Below are 18,932 nucleotides of genomic sequence, written 5' to 3'. Positions count from 1 at the left end.
AATGAGAGCTGGCAGATTCTGTGTCTCAGGAAGCTGCTGGGGTCCTAGGGGAATGGGTAGGTTTGGGGTAGGGTGTGGGTCTTCTAGATTATAGAGTCCAATGTGGGGTTTTGGTGGGGGAGCCTGCCAGCAAGAGTCTTCTCTGCTGGCCAGTAACTGAGGCAGCTATGAGTGGGGATTCCCAGGGACTGGTTGTGTCCCAAAGACTAGGTTCTAGAGGAGTTACATAGATTCATCACTCATGGCCCCTGCCAGTTCAGAGCCCTTACAAAATGAAGAGGCCCCTGTTTGACGGAGACCCTCTGTGTACCTGTGTTCCACTTCCTCCCTCATGGTTACAATGGACTGGACAAGACACTGCCTGGTAAGAAAAGATGAGTGCAAACAATTGAATATTTTCTCTTGTGAGTTTGGATTATGAAACAAAAAAATCAGGTACTTAGTAGAAGTTGAAGCCAAGGATATTTCAACTGAAATGTGATTTTAGAAGTTCTGGGCACACATTCCCAGGCATGCAAATCTTGGCATTACCATTCTGTAAATACAGGATGACACATCCTACCCTTTGTCCAGTAATGATCACCTCAGTCCTCAGCTAGGAATTAGGCCCATTAATGAGGGGTTATTCAACAGTTCCTGCCTTTCCCTGAAAATGTAAGAAACAATTTTTCTTCAGTGGTATAGCCCCCCATAAATTGCTCATGCCTCTATAAGTAACCCGTCACCCATACATCTATAACTCCAATTAAACTCATTGGATCCCCATGCTACACTTGGGTGGAATTAATTCTGTCATTGGTGCCCCATCTGTTAGTAAACATCTGTTCATGTCTCCTCATACAACTTCAGAAATGGAAGCTAGGGGCTGGAAAGATGCCTCAGTGATTAAGAGCAAATACTGCTCTTGCAAAGGACCCTTATTCATCTCCTCCCACCTACTTGGGAGCTCACAGCCACCTGTAACTCCAGTTCCAAGGGCTCTGCCACCCTCTGCTGTCCCCCCAGGGCACTGCAGGTACATACAAGAAGACGAGACACTCATACATATAGGATAAAATGTTTTTCTAATATAAACTACATGAATTTCTGGGTTGTTTAAAGAGTTCAGAGCCGGGCGGTGATGGCGCAGCTGGGCGATGGTGGTGCACGCCTTTAATCCCAGCACTCGGGAGGCAGAGCCAGGCGGATCTCTGTGAGTTCGAGGCCAGCCTGGGCTACCAAGTGAGCTCCAGGAAAAGGTGCAAAGCTACACAGAGAAACCCTGTCTCGAAAAACCAAAGGAAAAAAATTAAAAATAAATAAAGAGTTCAGCACCGTGTCTGGCATGTATAGGAATATACTCAATAAGTATTAGGTGAGCTTCAAGCAAGAAGAGCTTCCATAAAGGTTATTCCCCTCACCTCACCTTCCAAGACAACCATAAAGTTCCTGGGAGTCTGAGAAAAGCAAAACCTGATGCTTCTACTTTTGATGCCACTGAGCCCAAGAGACTTGCCTGAGCATGTGAGGAGACAGGAAGGAAGACGGACAGCTGTCCGGAAGTTCTCAGAATCGGGGAACAAAGTTGGCTAAACCTCCCAGCAGAGGACACCATTCCCTGAAGAGCCCATGAGAGAGCAGATGGGACAGTCAGTGGAGGAAGGAGACTGAAGGATGCCATCCCAATGGTCTGGGTAACCATGGGACAGAAGGGCTCAAGCATGAACGTGTAGGATGGCACTGCCAGTCAGCTGCAGCCCTTAAATTTCTCCAGAGCTCCCAAAGTGTGCTAAGAGGAAATGCAGAATTGATCCTGGTCAACCTAGCTGGATCATACTGCGTTCACAGTGACCTACACCACAGCCTCAACAGATTATCTTTTCAAGTAATCCTGAGCTAATGTCAACCTGGAGGCAAGTTAAGAAAATACGATCTACTCTAGAGAGCTTATACCCAGTAATGTAAGGGAATGTGGGGAGACATTCAATACTAAAGCATCCATCCACAGTGCTGAAAAGGAGTTTATCCTGGTCAGATCAGCAGTGAGGCTCCCCTGCCAACCCTGATTATCAGTAATTTGGGTCTTTTCTTCTCCCTGATAATTCTGCCTAGACCTTTATCAATTTTACTCATCACGTGAAGTAAAGACGGGCTCCACTGTTTTCCTCTATTATTTCTCTGCTTCTTATTTTTTGTTACATTTGTTTAGGTACACAGATGTCTGGACATGCATGCTTTGATGCACGTGCAGAGGCCAGAGGAGGACTTGTGGGAGTCAGTTCTCTCCTTCCACATGGCTCCTGGAGATCAAACTCGAGTCAGCAGACGTGGTAGCACGCATCTTTTCCTGCTGAGCCATCCCTCCAGCTCCTCTTATCTTTATTATTTCCCTCTGCTTTTCATTTTGTTTGGGGGGATTTGTTATTTTGTTGTTTTGAGACAGTCTTACTCTGCAGCCCAGGATGGCCTAGAAGGTGTAGTAATGCTCTGCATGGCCCTGCCCGGGTTATAGGCATGTGCCACCACACCCAGCTTACCCCTTTCTAATGAAATAATATAATGCTCCAATTCTAAGCTTTACTGTAGCTAAAACTTGTGTATTTTGATGTGTGCTTTTATTTGACTCAAAGTGACTTCTCCTGTTCCCTCTTTATTTGAGGGTTATTTAGAATTGTGTCATTTTCTATTCTGGTATTTGAAATTTCTCTGGGTGTTTTTGTTATTTTTAATTTAATTCTTTTGTTGAATATCTTTGAATGTTCTGCATACTCCTAATACTTTTCAGTTTTCTAAGATTTGATGCCCCACAATGCAGTCAGCCAGGAAAACTTAAAGAATATACACTATTCTGGCTTTGTGAAGTGGCATTCTGTACCAACTGAATCATATTTTCTCTGTCTTCACTGATTTTTTTTCTTATTCTACCACTTGAAATCTATATTATAAATGTAGAATTATTCCTTCTGGTTGCATCAGTTTCTACCGTTCAGTGCACTTTGAAGGGAATTAACATAGTTACTCTAATCTTTTGATTAATGTCTGCATGGTATTCTATTTACATCCTTTTAACTTTATAAAAATTATTTAATGTGTGTGGGTATTTTGTCTGCATGTATATGTCTGCACAGGGCCCACAGATGCCAGAAGAGGGCATCAGATCCCATAAGACTGAAAATAGAGGTGGTCGTGAGCCACCATGTGGGTGCTGGTAATTGACCCAGGTCCTCTGGAAGAGCAGCCAGTGCTCTTAACTGCGAAGCCATCTTCCAGCCCCAATCTTTCTAGACTTTTAATTTATGAGTTTTAAATTTAAAGTGAGTTCATGTAAACAGCTTATGCTTACATTCTTTTTTTTTCTGGCCAATAGTGTTTTCCCTGCAAATGAAATTTAGACCTTTTGTAACTGACATAACTACCTAAGATTTAAATCTATTGTATGGATTTCTTTTTACCTTTTTTTCTGCTTTTACTTAGAGTGAGTGATAGTTTAGCCCTGCTGTTTGTATACTTGTTCTATTTGCTATTTAGAGACAATTCTAAACTTTACAACTTACACGTTTATCACAATTAAGTACTATCATGCTACTTCACATAGTTTTTAAGATATTTCCAAACTCAAACTTCCTTTTTCCTCCCCTTGCCTTTAAAAAAATTATTGTGTGTACACTCTGGCTAGAGGCATGTGCGTGCCATGGTGCATGTGTGGAGGTCAGAGGACAACTTCATGTAATCAGTTTCCTCCTTCCACCTTTCCATGGGTTCCAGGGACCAAACTCAGGTCTGGCTTGGACAAAACTTTGCTCCCTGAGCATCCTGTCTGCCCCTCCTCTGCCTTTTCGGTTCTTATCTTCCTATCTTGTTGTTTTTCATGTTACCGTTTTTTTGTTGTTGTTGTTGAGTTTTTTGTTTTGGTTTTTTGTTTTGGGTTTTTTGTTTGTTTGTTTTTTGCTTTTTTCTTTCTTTCTTTCTTTCTTTTTGTTTTTTTTTGTTTTGTTTTTTTGTTTTTTTGGTTTTTTTTTTTTTTTTTTTTTTTTTTTTTTTTTTTTTTTTTTTTTTTTTTTTTTTTTTGAGACAGGGTTTCTCTGTGTAGCTTTGCGCCTTTCCTGGAACTTACTCTGTAGTCCAAGCTGGCCTCGAACTCACAGAGATCCGCCTGGCTCTGCCTCCCAAGTGCTTGGATTAAAGGCGTGTGCCACCACTGCCCAGCGCTTTTTGCTTTTAACAGCTTACCTGATAAATGTTTACAAATTAGGAATTGGCTTATTTAAATTTATCCACATATTTTCTATTTTTTGTGCTGTTCCTTTATACACATTCAAATCTCCATATGGTACCATTTCCTTTTTGCTTAAATTTCCTTGCACATCTCCTATAGTGCAGATTTTCTGGGGACAAATTCTTACAGCATGCCTAGTCAACACATCTCTACTTAATTTACACTTTTGAAAGGTGCTTTAGAGATAAAGCTGTAAGTCAGGTGCGGTGGCACACATCTTTGCTGGGGATGCTGTGACTGTGTTGCTCTGATTGATTGATAAATAAAATGCTGATTGGCCAGTAGCTAGACAGGGAGTTTAGTATAGGCGGGACAAGCAGAGAGGAGAAGTCTGGGAGGAAGAAGGCTGAGTCAGGAGACGCTGCCAGCTGCCACAAGGAGAAGCATGATGTAAGATATGGGTAAGCCACGAGCCACATGGCAAGGTATAGATTAATAGAAATGGGTTAATTTAAGATATAAAAACAGCAAGAAGCCTGCCATGGCCATGCAGTTTATAAGTAATATAAGTCTCTGTGTGTTTACTTGGGGGCCACTAATGGGAGAGACTTGTCCCGACTGCCGGCAGGCCGGGACACAGGAAAACATTAGCTACACATCTTCAGTCTCAGCATTTAGGAGGCAGAGACAGCAGACCTCTGAGGTCAGCCTGGTCCAGCCCAACCAGGGTTACATACCCTGTCTTGTGGAGAGGGATAGAGGGGAGGATGCTTTACTATCTTCTCACATGTGTTTTGATGAAAACGTGTGAACTGTCATTACTTTTGTTCCTCTGAAAGCCTGTGTTATTTACTGCTGAGCTGTAAGACACATTTCTTATAATGTCATTGTCTCTTGATTTCTTCTCCTCACATTTGCTCACAGTAGAGGTCCCTGAAGTCAGTGGGACCTTTGTAGCAGCCTTCACCATTCATTGAGTCTGACCCGTCTTCCCTGTGGCAAGGACTAAGGACTCAAGGTCCCTGTGTTAAGGGATCTTTTTAGCTTACAGTGTAACTCAGTGGTAGGGTACTTTCCCAGCATGTGGGAGACCCTGAGATGGATCTCTAGGGGAAGAAAGGAAGGAGAGAAGAGAAGGAAGAAGTGAGAAAGTGAAGGAGCGGAGGAGGAAGGAAGGGAGAGAGAGGAAAGGATAGATAGGAAGGAGGTGGGGAGGAGAGGACTTTTAGCTATGGTTGAAACACCAATCATTCCCACCCTTGGATGAGGGACCCTCATGACACCTTTCCTGCCATTCTTTTCCTATTGTTAGGCAACTTTCAGTCTAGATTTAGTTTTCTTTCTTTCGATAGACAACTGTGTTGACTAGGGATCACCTCATGCCTCATCTTATTTTCAAGCTTTGTTACAGTTATACTGTCTCTCTTCATACAGGTAGTTTGGACCTACAGAGGCAGGACTCAGAGCCCACATTTATGGATGACCTCTTCTCTTTAACTAATAAAAATTCAAATACCTCTCAGCTCCGTATAAGCTCTGAGAATCTGGCATTATGACCACCATGGATCAGGCTTTATCTTGAATTTTCAGAACTAGCAATCTGCTGTGAGCAAGATGATCTCTAAGGTACTTTGTAAGTGTGACGTGTTCTGTCTTGTCAGAACATGTAACCAACGCTTATCACCGTGTGTGCTCTACTGACTACGTTTTTCGCTTCAATTAAAATCAAATATTCAACTATTGGCATCGCCCCCGTAGTGCCTCCACCTTTATTTGTTTACCAGACAGACCACAAGATGATGCTGGTCCATTACCCTTGACCTAGTCAACCCTCGACACGAGACTTCATGGTGCTATTTGGGATGCATTTCCTTGCTGCTCGGGGCAGATGGCTTTCTCATTGTTGCATAGACGGTGATGGGAACATCAGTTATTGTCAGGCAATGACTTCCAGGGCATCTTCGGAGTTGCCTGAATAAAAGGGCAAATTATATGTAGTTAAGATACTACATATACTAAACTAGGAAATTATTTTCAAAGCAAAACATTTCCATATCTTTTCAACTGGCACAGCCATATCTGAATGGAATGGCAGAAGTCATAAAGCCAGCACAGCTGCTTGACAAAGATCCAGCAAAGCTGAGCCCCATGATGGCTGACACAACACCTTTGGTTTTCATCTCTACCTGTTGCATACTTGGGGCACTTTTAATATTCATACAATTGGGGGATATTGAATTGATGGAAAATTCTTTATGAATCATTTATGCCTTCTCCCAGGAATGCTGCTTCTAAGCTTACCCAGGAAAGTCCTGAACACACTACCTCTCCTGCTTTTAGGGAGATATCCTTATCTACTTGAAGGTCTTCCTTACGCCTTGGAGGTTGTGACACATAAAGAAGCCAGAGGTCTCTTCATGAGGCTATGACACATTCTTGGAACATCTGTCCCTGTACTTACACAGGAACAAGATATTCAAAACAAGGTAAAATTTAAAAGGTCAACAAGATTCAGTGGGCTAGAGGACTTGAACACAGTTCAGATTACAAGCCTCTTCCCACTGTACACTCAGACAATTACAAGGCATATACCTCTGCCCTACACAGAAACATATTGATGAGCAAAGTATGGAGTGGAAAGATAATGAAAGTATGAGGTGTCAGACCTCTCTTGCTTAGAAAAGTTAGCTCATGAAGAGCCATTATAATGTCATATGACCAAGGAAGAACAGAATGCCAGGATTAGACATATAGACAAATTATATAGAGATATAAATGTGAACATTGATTGTATTATGTCAGAATTTGAATAATAACGGCAGCAGCATTGGCCTAAGGATTTTTCCTGGGCACTCTGACCACTAAGCGTTAATAATACACTGCTTGGGACATGGCAAAATGCCCAGGGTGGTTGAAGATTTTGTTTTGGTCTAGTGTCCTTGAAGTAACCAAAGCAACCAGCCTGAGAACAGGCTGTCATATGCCTCTAGATTCTCAAAAAAAAAAAAAAAATGGGTTATGGGGCTAATGAATAAGAATGATAACTGTTTATTAATGGTGTCAAAACTTGAGGGAAAATGATTGGAAATGATAATTCTGTTCTGTCATAGTTTATTAATGATGACTAAAAGATGAGCAAAAGGAAGTGAAACACATGTCCAAAACCAAAAATGATATGATCTACATTTTAGAACATCGTGAATGTATCCCTGCTTACTAAATTCTGTATAAATAAAGAAATACTCTGGCTGCTAGTCAGTCAGGCTGCAAAATTCTCCCAACCACCATGGCCTGGCTCACATCCTTCCCCAGTGGACTCTTTACATCCTCTGCAAGACCCATCCACTGCCACTGGGGATGGCTCCCAGCATTCAACTGTTTAAAAATCTCTCTGAGGCCTTCAAATGTCACAAAAATCTATAACACAGAGATTCTGATGAGATTCTACACTTACATATCAAAGAAAACATGCCTATTGTCATATATTTAATTATAAAAAATTTATAAAATGAAATTAACACTCAAGATGTTCATTTTCAAGGGTATGCAGTAATTACTAAATGGCAAAAATGCATATGTGACTGTAGTATGGAAATTAATTCAGACATGAACCTTTGATCACTTTGGCTGAGTAATTTCAAAGCTAGAACATTTGTGGGGAGAAAGTTAGCAGACGTAATGCTCAAATGTTGGTAGAATCTCAGAGTTAAAAGAACCCTTAAATGACACTAGTCCAAAATGTATCTAGTGACTGAGTTCCTTTTCTGACACTCCCACCAAATAATCAACCTTGGATATTTTAGCCGATTTCATCCATAAGTAACTCTAGCTCTTAAAGTATTGATTTGACTAAGCTTACCTCTGTGACCTCCCAAACTCCAATCCACTAAGAGAATTAGCTGTGTATTATTTGCAGTTTTGCTATGGTAAACAGCAGAAGAGTGAGACAAATCCTACTTATAATAAGCTTGCTTCAGTTTTGTCAAAGTGACTTCTCTCATAGCACTTCCCCTTCTACTGCTGTCCCAGCCAATGGTCTCTCTAGTCCAAGTGACACTAAATCTGAGGTCTCTATCTTTTTCTTTATATTTGTAGTCTTGTACCTAGAACAATACCCTACCCATAATTATACTGCTGATTTGATGTTGATGTTATAGACACAATCTAGATATAACGTTATGGGGACAGGGGAAGGATTGGTCTACACTTACAAAGTTACAAAATATACACTGTTAAATCTGGGCTCTGTTAGTACTAATTTAATAACAGAAGTGTTTGAATTCCCAGGGTTAATTTTTCTCTTGCTAATACTGCATGTCAGAGCTCCTATTGATGATAGCCAATACCCACAACCTCAGTTGGCACAGTGAGTAGACTTCACCTATTGGGTGACGTCTCTTTCCCATTACAGGCAGCACTGGCGCTCAGGCCTGGTTCTAGCCCAATTGAAGAATCTCCTCCTTCCACTGGAAACCTCCTTGGCTGGGTCCCAAACCGAAAAGGCATAATTCACTGAAATCCTAGAATACAAAGTTAAAATAATGATGGTGCTTATCAAAGATAAGTTAACATTTTTAATGCTACAATTTTGTTAAATGTGTACAAAAACTTTTAGAAAGTGAAATCTGAAAAATCTGTAAAATACTTTATTATACAAATATCCCTTGTAAACAAGTTAAAGTCTTATAACAAATTCAAAATAGCCCCTCGTAGTATAAGCAAACTGTGCCTATGTTGTGGTTAGCCTATGGTTAACAGAGACGTCTCCACTGTGGGGAAAGAAAAGATCAAATTGCCTTCCCATGATTATTAAAATCAGCAAGCTTGAGTTCTCATTCTCTACCCTTCCAAGCCTCTCCACTAAGGTAGGCTTTCTTTGAGTAGAATTTCATGTCCATCCAGATACCTTCAGATAATCCTTTTGTTCCTGAAAGCATGTAGTTCACCCACTCCCTATAGTCTAGTGCATTAGTTAATGCTTTGGAGAGAGTTGGGTTCATGAGTTAACAGTACAATCTGATTCATCCCACCATCGTGATCTTAGTGAAAACACTTAACTTGTCTGTATTACCAAAGGGTAATGATATTACCTGCTTTCAGGTAACAGTGGGTTTAAAGGAGATAAATCATGTAAAATACAATGCCTGACACATAGTAAGTGCTCCGTCAATAACTATTACTATTTAGTAGATGCTGAGCATTAGTAAACACATATGTAAATGGGAAGCCTTAGGTATATGCAGCACACGTACACAAATTCATCATTACCTACTGTTTCCTGTGCCTGGAACCCACAACTCACTGCTCCCACCTTTTACTTGCTAGAGTGAATTCACCCACTAAGTTTAAATTTACATCTCCCTTTCTTAGAGAAAGAACCCTTCCAAACCCTGATTGTCTATGTCTTCATAGAACTCTCTTCTTGTTTTGTAATAATTCAGGATTTCACAACCAGGGTGCTATGGACACTTGAGATCACATGATTCTAAGCTGGAGAAAGTTAGACTGTCATAGACATTGTAAAATGTTCTTCAGTAATCACCCACTAGATGTCAGCAACAACACTCTCCCAGTGTTTTGACAGTTTAAAAAAAAAGGAAGGGGGAGAGAGAGAGAGAGAGTGAGAGAGGGGTGGGGGGAGAGAGTGGGAGGAGAGAGAGAGATCCCCAGATATTGCCAAGTATCTCTTGTTAAAGAGAGAAGCAAAAATTCTCCCTGTTGAGAAGCACTGGCCTAATTATTTTAATAAATGTCCTCAACTATTCTTTGTCCATCTTTGTCACCATTTAATCCTTTACAGCTAAAGTTTGGGCACACAGTGAACATTTAATAACTCTACCTTGAATAAATTTACATATCTTCAACTATTAATTCACAAGGGATAGGAAACATGAAAATGTCTTTAAAGTATTTCTTATGCCTAGTAGTCTATTCATAATAGATAAATATTTATTGGAAGTAATAATAAACTAAATTATTCAGTTCTAAGAATCTGGTCAGTAGACTGTGGCCATTATCAAGAAAGGGGACCTGATTCAGTGATGATCTTCTATAACACGGTCACCTGTGGTGTGCTGTAACCAGCTGTGTAAACATTAAGCTTTAGCTACCTTGCTCAAGCAAACATAGACTTACCAAAATAGGCTCAGTCTGATTCCTGTAGAGGTGAATAAATCAATTGCTTTGACCGACTTTCCATAGAAGGCTAGACTTGCCAAAGGAATGATGATCAAATGTTCCAGTGACCCCCAGAAATTATGACATCAGAAGATTCTTTCTCATAGCTTTCTGCCTGCTAATGAATCAAGCATCTCAGTTCGTAGCTCTGTGACGAGATGAATACTCAATAAAAACTAAGGATTTTAGAGTTTTGTTCTTTTCAGTGGCTTACTTTCAACATTGTACATCTTAATCCATGAAGACAAATAACAAATCAATCTGCATAAAGCCACACTCCTGGTTCCTCCCACCGTATACACCATTCCCTCATCATCATCACCTCCCGCCTTCTTGTAACAATCACAGCAAGTCATCCAGTCTGTCAGACCCAAGCTCTCTGTGTCTCTGCACTTGGTGTTAGCTAAAAGGCTAAGAAGAGAGTCTGTCTCTTCTTGCCTGGAATTCTTCAGGTCCTGGGCCATTTCTTGTCATGCCTGGATCACCTCTTTTTCCTGTTTCATCCAGACCGCCTTGAAATTCCCAAATGGAGGGAATGACGGCTGCAAAAGGAAGACTACATTTTTTTCCACTCTTGTTACTGCACTTCCTTGTCCGAGAGCTTCTTTTCTGCTGATCCTGTCTTTAGGGGTCCTCTTACCACTGGCTCTAGGCTTCTGTAGCCACCGATGCTCCACTCAATGTCTGCCCTACTTTGAAGTGATTTAGTTTAACCCTTAAGACAGACAATACTCTTTAACTCTAGGAAAGTCTTGGTAACTACAAATTATACTCAGCCCCCCCCCCCCCCGTTGTGTTTCAGAACTTAAGTTACAGAAAATTGGCCTCTTACCTAGGAATGAAGTTTATGTTGGACAAAAATCTTACCTCTATCTTCTTTCTCTTACGAGGATTATTTGTAAATATATCGATCACAAGTTTATCTTAGAGAAAACTAAGTTTAACTTACTGTACCCACAGTCAGACAACTGAAATAATTGCTGCCCATTGTTAGCTAACAAACGACTAACATCCAACCAGTTTCTTAAGATGGAAAAAAAACTTAAGTTGGGGTATTTGAGACAAGATACCAGTGGAAAGATGGTGGGTTTGGGCATCAAAATTAGGTAGGAATTTTGACAGATGTTAGCACTGAAACTCTAAGTAGATCACCAAAAGTTTATATGTAAAATGGCATTAAAACCATAAAGTATCTTTGAGGCAACTATTCTTTAAGTACTTTTAGTACTATTTTAGTGGTTTATTTGACACAAACTGTGTAGTTTCCCTATGTAGTTAGTATAATGAAATCAGACAACAGACTTATTGATGAAAACTGGCAACACTAAGCAATATATCAGAAGACCAAGTGGGTTTGATCTACAGCAGTATCCACAAAGCAGTACATTCATAAGTATAAATAAGGAATAAAAGAACGGTGAAATCTCTAAATATGCTCTCTTGATCATAAGCCCCAAATAGTGATCTTTAAATAACATATTCACGAAATACAAGAAAAGATATCCTAAGAAAACATGCCTATTGCCAGGCGGTGGTGGTGCACGCCTTTAATCCAAGCACTCGGGAGGCAGAGGCAGGTGGATCTCCGTGAGTTCGAGGCCAGCCTGGGCTACCAAGTGAGTTCCAGGAAAGGTGCAAAGCTACACAGAGAAACCCTGTCTCGAAAAACAAACAAAAAAAGAAAGAAAGAAAGAAAAAGAAAACATGCCTATTATTGTACTTCATTCATCCTTCCAACAATTTTTTCCTGAGACTCTACCATGAGCCACATCATGTTAAATGTTAAGAAGAATGAGCAAAAACCAATAGCTTCTGCTCTAGCGGAGGTTAGAGACTAGATAAATTCTAGATGAGAATAGCCAATCTAAAGTAAAAGATAAACAGGCATTAACTACATAGAAATGGGTGGGGCAAAGACATCTGGTTGGTTAGGGAGGGGTTAACAGCAGCATATGCAAAGGTCCTTTGCCAGTAAGAAAAAAAAAATAGATCTGAAAGGCTAGTAAAACACAGCACAAAAGTGTAGTCCAAGAGATAAGCACGGTTCCATCCTTGAGAATGAAACCCAGTAAAAGACTTTAGTCTGTCTTATGAACAGAGCCTATCAAAGAATTCTAATTTTGGGGACATGGATTTCATTGATTTGTTAAAAAAAAAAATTGTTATTTCTATGAATTTGATCTCTACTCCAATCTTTTTTTAAATTCACTTATTTTTATTTTATATGCATTGCTGTTTTGCCGTGAGTGTTGGGTCCCCTGGACCTGAAGTTACAGACAGTTGTAAGTTGCCATGTGGGTGCTGGGAATTGAACCCAGGTCCTCTAGAAGAACAGCCAGTGCTCTTAACTGCTGAGCCCTATCTTCAGTCCCCTCTAATCCAATCTTACGATTTCCTTTTTCCTGGTTTCTTCTCTCTCTCTCTCTCTCTCTCTCTCTCTCTCTCTCTCTCTCTCTCTCTCTCTCTCCTTTTTCTTTCTCCTTTTTTCACTTTGTTTTGTTCTCAGACAGGGTCTCTCTATGTAACCCTGGCTGTCCTGGAACTTGTTATATAGACTAGGCTGGCCTAGAACTCAGAGATTATCTGTCTGCCTCAGGAGTGCCGGGATTAAAAGCGTGCACCACCACACCTGGCTTAATTTGTTTTTCTTATTCTGGCTTCTAAAGGTAGGAATCCAGTCATTGACTTAGGACCTTCCATCAGTTCCAGCAGATTTAAGTCTATAAATTTCCAGCAAAGAACTACTTTACCTGCACTTACAAATGTTAAAGTTTTGTATTTTTCCTTCAGTTAATTTTTCCCTTAATTTTTTGAATGCATATAAAAGTAAAAATCTGGTGTTTCTATACTTGTCTACAACCGAGCATTTGGGAGGTTGAAGCAGGATAATCACAGGTTCCAGGCCAGAGAGACCTTGGGTCAAAAACCAAATAAAATAATTTTTCCTTTGTTTCTCCTTTAACCTATGAGTCATTTATATAATTTTTCAAATATTCTACTTTTTTATAAATTTACCTACATTGTTGGTTTATTTCCATGTGTTCTCTACATGATTTCTTGTATTCTACTTTTGAGATTGCTTTAAGTTTCATACTATACATTTTTAAATTTTTTATGGACTTCCTTCCAATGACTATATACCAACTCATATTGTAAAGGAATCTAATAAAGGTATATTTTATTTGTCCTCTATTGCCACACGTAATAAAATATAAATTAATTCAAAAATAAAATTAAAATTTAATGATTTTATTATTATATATTTTACTTATACCCATACTGTGAATGATGTAACATATCGATGTTCATTTAGCAATTATCTTTTGGGGAAATATTTTTAATATAATAGACATAGTTTATATTTATTATTTTCAGTATTTCCTACAACATTAAGTAGGCCCAGGTTTTCATCCAATATTTTCCCTTTGCCTGTAGGTTTTCATTGAACAAGGCAAATGTGTTGTATTTATTCAGGTTTTGGATCCCTCTAACTTTTGCACACTATTTCCACTGGGAATTTCCAAACCTGACAGTTTCATTTTCTTTTTATTGCTTTAGTACTTTCCAGATTTTGTTCCACTATTTCCTGACTTTCATTTATTCCAAAAGTCTGATATGGCCAGGTGTGCTGGCACGTGCCTTTAATCTCAGCACTTGGGAGGCAGAGGCAAGCAGAGCTCTATGAGTTCAAGGCCAGCCTGGTCTACATAGTGAGTTCCAGGAGAGCCAGGGCTGCATAATCAGATATTATTCTTTTTACCTCCTGTTTACTAATGTTCTTGTTTACTAATGTTTTTCATCTGTGGCCCTCCCTTGGTCTGTTTTAGCTGACTGAATTTTTTTATCTAGTCACAGACGTCATCTTTGCACACTGGGAAGTATTTATTTGAATGCCAGACAATGAAAATCTTACACTGCTGAATAATTGTATTTTTAGTCTTCCAAGTCCTTTTAAATTTTGGTCTGGGACCCAGAAACACAGTTGTCAGAAAACTGGTTTATGCTTTCTTAGGCTCCATCACCAGAGCCCTTCATTAGGACTACCCTGTCTGCTACTTAGTGATCTGTGGATTATAAAGGAGTCTCTGTTCAAGGTGATGTGAGTGTGAATCAGAACCAACCATGTAAATTAATTTTCTATATTGAATATTAACTGGCATTTTAAAAACACAAGAAATCCTGGGTTGGGGAATGTAGCTTGGTGCTAGATCACTTGCCTGGCATGCACAAGGTCCTGGGCTCAATTCCGGTACTGCAAGGAGAAAGGAAAAAAGAAAATCCTGTCACTCACAACAGCATGAAGGAGCCTCTGGAAGACACGATGTTAAATGAAATACACAAGGCACAAAGAGACAAACACTACATGTCTCACTTATGTGTGAAAGCTAAAGGGTTAATTAAGGTAAAGTAAAATGGTGGTTACCAGAAGGGGAGGAGATGGGGAGTAAAGAGATCTTCAAAAGGTATTAAGTTTTAGTAGGTAGAAAAAGAAATTTTAGAAATCTACTGAATAACATGGTGATTATAATTAATATGTTCCAAGTTGATAACAAATTTCAAGTATTCTCACTTTAAAAAGTTTAAGTATATGAGGCAATATACATAAATTTTATCATCCCATAATGTAAACATAACAACTGTATCCAGTAAATGTGTACAATTATTATTCATCGATTTGAAATAAACCAGCGATGGACCAAATAATGGTATCCCATCAGCCTAGGTGTCAGACGGAGGGCCCTGAGTGACACATGTCATATGCAGAAGATGAACATTTGTTCTAGATACCACTGAACTGTTGAGGCTGAGTCTTACAGTTATTGTGTCTACAATATTGCTACGTTTATTCTGGTTTAAACAGACTTAGGTCTGAACTTAGGTACTACTACAGGCCACTACACATTACTCATTGGCAGCAGTTGACAAAAGTCTGTTGTTGAAAGCTTATAGGGTAATGAACTATGTTGTTCATAGAAGAGGAATAATCTTCCTTTTTGAGACAGGGTCTCACTATGAAGCCCTGGGTGGCCTAGAACTCCCTCTGTAGTCCAGACTGGCCTCAAACTCAGAGATTCACCTGTCTACCTCCCAGATTCCAAAATTATAGGCAAGTGTCACTATTCCCAGCCTTGGAAAAAAAAGTATAAAGGGAACTGTAATGACCTGTAACGCAGACCATCTAGCTAATGGATTTAAGTGCTCTAAGAGAGGTTGGAAGGCAATCTTACCAACATGGTGTCTGCTACTGACTGCCAAGTTACACGAGAGATGGATTCTGAAATGACAGTGTACAAGAATGTGGATAAGTAAAAAAAAAATCAAATTTTATTTAAATGACAACTTGGGAAGCCATAGAAATATAATTTCATCTGAACATATATTCTCCTTACAGCCCTGTAGAGGTTTTTCAGTGACATCCAGTACTGAGTGTGTTTGATTGTGGCTTCTTGAAGTGTGGGGTCATGTAACCAGATGAAATATTTGACAACCATCCGAGGTTTCTAAACACAGAACAATCGGAAATTAATTATATAACAAACTTGTCGTGTAGCTGGCAGTGCCTGCCTATCTTGTACCATGTAATTCCACTGTCGCCTTGGTTCTGAGCACACAGCATTCACACCGCACTACACACACCATCAAGACACACAATGCCAGAAATGCCTCAGCTCAGGTTTGAGATTGTGAGTTATTAATTGTATTGTCTCTACTGTATTGCAAAATTTTCCGCTTTTTATAGAAACACAGTGGTTTAATTATACAAAACAATGATTTTTAATATTTCCCTACTGTCATCCGTCAGCAGGTATCAAATAAATGTATTTTTGGATTGTACCATGTCAGAATGTGACTTCTAAAACTGATGTTTCAAGTTGCTTTAATTTCAATTTTTAAAAGTAATTAAATGAACTTTGCCTTAGGATTAGGATAGAATTTCTAACAATTGCTGAAACACTACAGATAAATATGAATATGTGCCCTGTTCTAGATCAATCAAAGCAACCTAATTTGTTTTTCTTCATCTCACTCCTTATTTCTTGCCCAGAAACCTAAAGAATTCCGAAAACTTAATAACTTTAACCAAGACATAGTTATTGATGTTGGTTGCTCTAAAGAAATATTCCTGTGGAATATGATGCATCCTTTTAATCCGTTCCTTCACTGCTTTATATCATTAAGTATATTTGTCCTTGTGTATTCTGTGTTCTCTATTTCAGGGATATTTATTAATCTTATGTGAGCCATTTTGCCTCCCCCATGAATATTATTCTTAATAGCTTCAAAAGTTTCACTTTTCACTCAGCATACTCTGTGATTACTTCAAGCCTTTCCTCCCCTATATCACTAATCTGATTTCATTCCTCTAGGCTGCTTTTTCCATGATTTTAAAACTTGTTCATTAATCCTTAAAGGTGTTTTTGTCTTTGATCGATTTCCTTATTTCTTTTATCTCAATTCAGCCTGTATTCTTCAATGCATTATTTTAGCATCTTGTTGCTGTGTTCATATTCTTACATTGCTCCACAGGGCAATTTACTTATGTAAATTCTCTTTTCTCCTCAAGTTAGATTTTCTCTCCTATCACGTGCTTCATCCATCCTAATATATCATCTTCCTTCCTTCCTCCTCCTTTTCCATTTCCCTTCCTTCTTTTCATATCGCTGACTTTTTCTTCTGCCGATATTTAACATGTAAAATCCCATTGAATCTATCACTTCTATGTATTAATCAGTTATTACTCTGATACAATTGCACCCCAAAATCTCAATGACTTCATAACAAGATTTCTTGTTTGTAAGACTGAAGACAATCTACCATTAAGCTGCCTCCATCTTGGCTAACCTAAATGTGCACGCCCCAAGGTCCTGGGGTGACCGGAGTAGAAGACTGCCTCACCTGGCTAGCAAGCAGACACATCGGATTCACTCCAGACTGAAGTTATTGGCGAAACTCGTAAGGACTTTCTTACAACTCCTTGCTGTTGTGTGGCTTCTGGAGAATGATGGGAACTACACCACGGGCCGAGCTCTGCAAAGGCTAGAATACCAAGTGAGTTGGCACCGGAATCGTGTGATTCAGCCGAATCACAGCACAACTTATGTATTTGTCTAAGTTTTGGAAGACCCAGATTTGAGGATTTCAACATTAAGACCCAACGTGTCTGACTATACCTTGACCACTTTCCAATAAGCAGGAAAGAGTAAATCCAACAATTTCAAAGTTTTCTTAGCTAAAACTTGCCCCTTAATTACAGGAGATGTAAGAACAAAGGTGTAAGACATTCAAACAAAAATATGAAAAGGCGTCAGCAATATAAACAACCTACTACAACTTCAAACTTTACATCTTTCAAAAATGTGTAATAACAAACTATTATTTATCTTGTTGGCAGGATAAGGTGTTCTAACCAACCACATGTTGTGGCTCAAATCACCAACACATTAATAACAAGTATAACTTCATTTTTGTTAAATCAAGCCTACAGGTTTTGTAGTTTCTCAGAATTTTTGTGGAAAAACATTAAATTCATTAAAGTACTAGAGTTCTTGAGGATTTGTGTATGTGCACGGGTGTGGAAGCAAGATGTGAACATGGAGTGTTTTCCTTAATCATTCTTCATCTTGCTTTTTTAAGACATTGTTTCCAAATGAACCTGGAGTATAGCTCACAGATTCAGCTATGCTCCAGGGGTCTTCCCTTCTCCCCTCTCCAAGGCCAGGGTTACAGACTCCCGGTTTCTTTAAATATAGACGTGCTGGGCATCTGCATTTAGGTCCCCATGCTTCCGTGGCAGGCATTACACTGAGCGAGCCATCTCACCGGCCTGAATTCTTAATGTAGTTCTTAATTGCAATCTCGTTTAATTTACTCAGCAAAAATTCAGTTTCTGGAAATAACTGATTTTTCAAACTTTGAGCCCCCCCCCCATTTCCCGCTTTTATTTTAAATCTCGTCTACCTCATACATACATCAAATGCCTTAACGTCGAACTCATCTCTTTTATCCCACACCCTTGTCCACTGAACATTACTGCTCTGCTTGTCGGTGCCACTAACATGTTAGGTCATGTCTTTTGAGTACATCAAGTGTGTGTGTCTTCAATTACATTGCCGGCTGTCTGAAGCTGGATTTATGTCTTAATTGCTTTTGAATCCTCCAGAAACCTTAAAGGTTGGTTTGAGGAGTGTACCGCGTTGGCCTCTAACCGCTGTGCCATTGGGTCAGGGTTGTTCCCGGAAAAGCCTATTCGTCCGGGGGTTTCTCTGCGCTCGTCGGCATTCGTTTTCTGTTAGAGAACGACCCTTAGAGCAGCAACATCCCCCAAGAGCCTGACCCACGGCCCCGGCTGTGAAGACTGTGAGCCTCTCGTGGCCCGTGATCACTTTCGAAGCCCCTTATTTAAAATGCCACTCGGAAACCTAGTTAGTTACCCGTCCGTTTCCAGGGCCTCCGGAGCTGCAAGATGCCCGAGGATGTTGTCAAGGCAGCTAGGATTTGCCTGCCGGAGGCCTGGTCGCTATGGTAACGGCAAGCCGCAAATGCGCTTGCGCGGAACCCT

The 18,932-nt window shown here is 39.7% G+C and overlaps 1 protein-coding gene across 6 annotated transcripts; it reads right to left on the bottom strand.

The window, feature by feature from the left end:
• Positions 1-5,933: 5,933 nt before the first annotated feature.
• On the bottom strand, positions 5,934-18,913 carry Fam229b (family with sequence similarity 229 member B). 6 transcript variants are annotated; one of them, XM_028874830.2, is made up of 7 exons: positions 18,805-18,913; positions 17,270-17,410; positions 15,601-15,647; positions 14,590-14,624; positions 10,331-10,520; positions 8,577-8,715; positions 5,934-6,166 (listed from the first exon to the last, which is right to left on the bottom strand). In XM_028874830.2, exons 6-7 carry the CDS (start codon positions 8,699-8,701, stop codon positions 6,049-6,051), a joined length of 243 nt encoding a protein of 80 aa, XP_028730663.1. In that variant the 5' UTR covers positions 8,702-8,715; positions 10,331-10,520; positions 14,590-14,624; positions 15,601-15,647; positions 17,270-17,410; positions 18,805-18,913; the 3' UTR covers positions 5,934-6,048. The 6 variants fall into 6 exon arrangements, with proteins under 6 accessions (XP_028730663.1, XP_028730660.1, XP_028730661.1 ...); XM_028874827.2 differs by having other exon boundaries at positions 10,331-10,490; XM_028874828.2 differs by having other exon boundaries at positions 10,331-10,487.
• Between the last annotated feature and the right edge of the window lie 19 nt (positions 18,914-18,932).

Source organism: Peromyscus leucopus, chromosome 8a (assembly GCF_004664715.2).
Source record: "Peromyscus leucopus breed LL Stock chromosome 8a, UCI_PerLeu_2.1, whole genome shotgun sequence".
Classification (NCBI taxonomy): Eukaryota; Metazoa; Chordata; class Mammalia; order Rodentia; family Cricetidae; genus Peromyscus; species Peromyscus leucopus.
The sequence above is the reverse complement of the archived record's forward strand: the minus strand, read 5'-3'. Positions and strand labels throughout refer to the sequence as shown.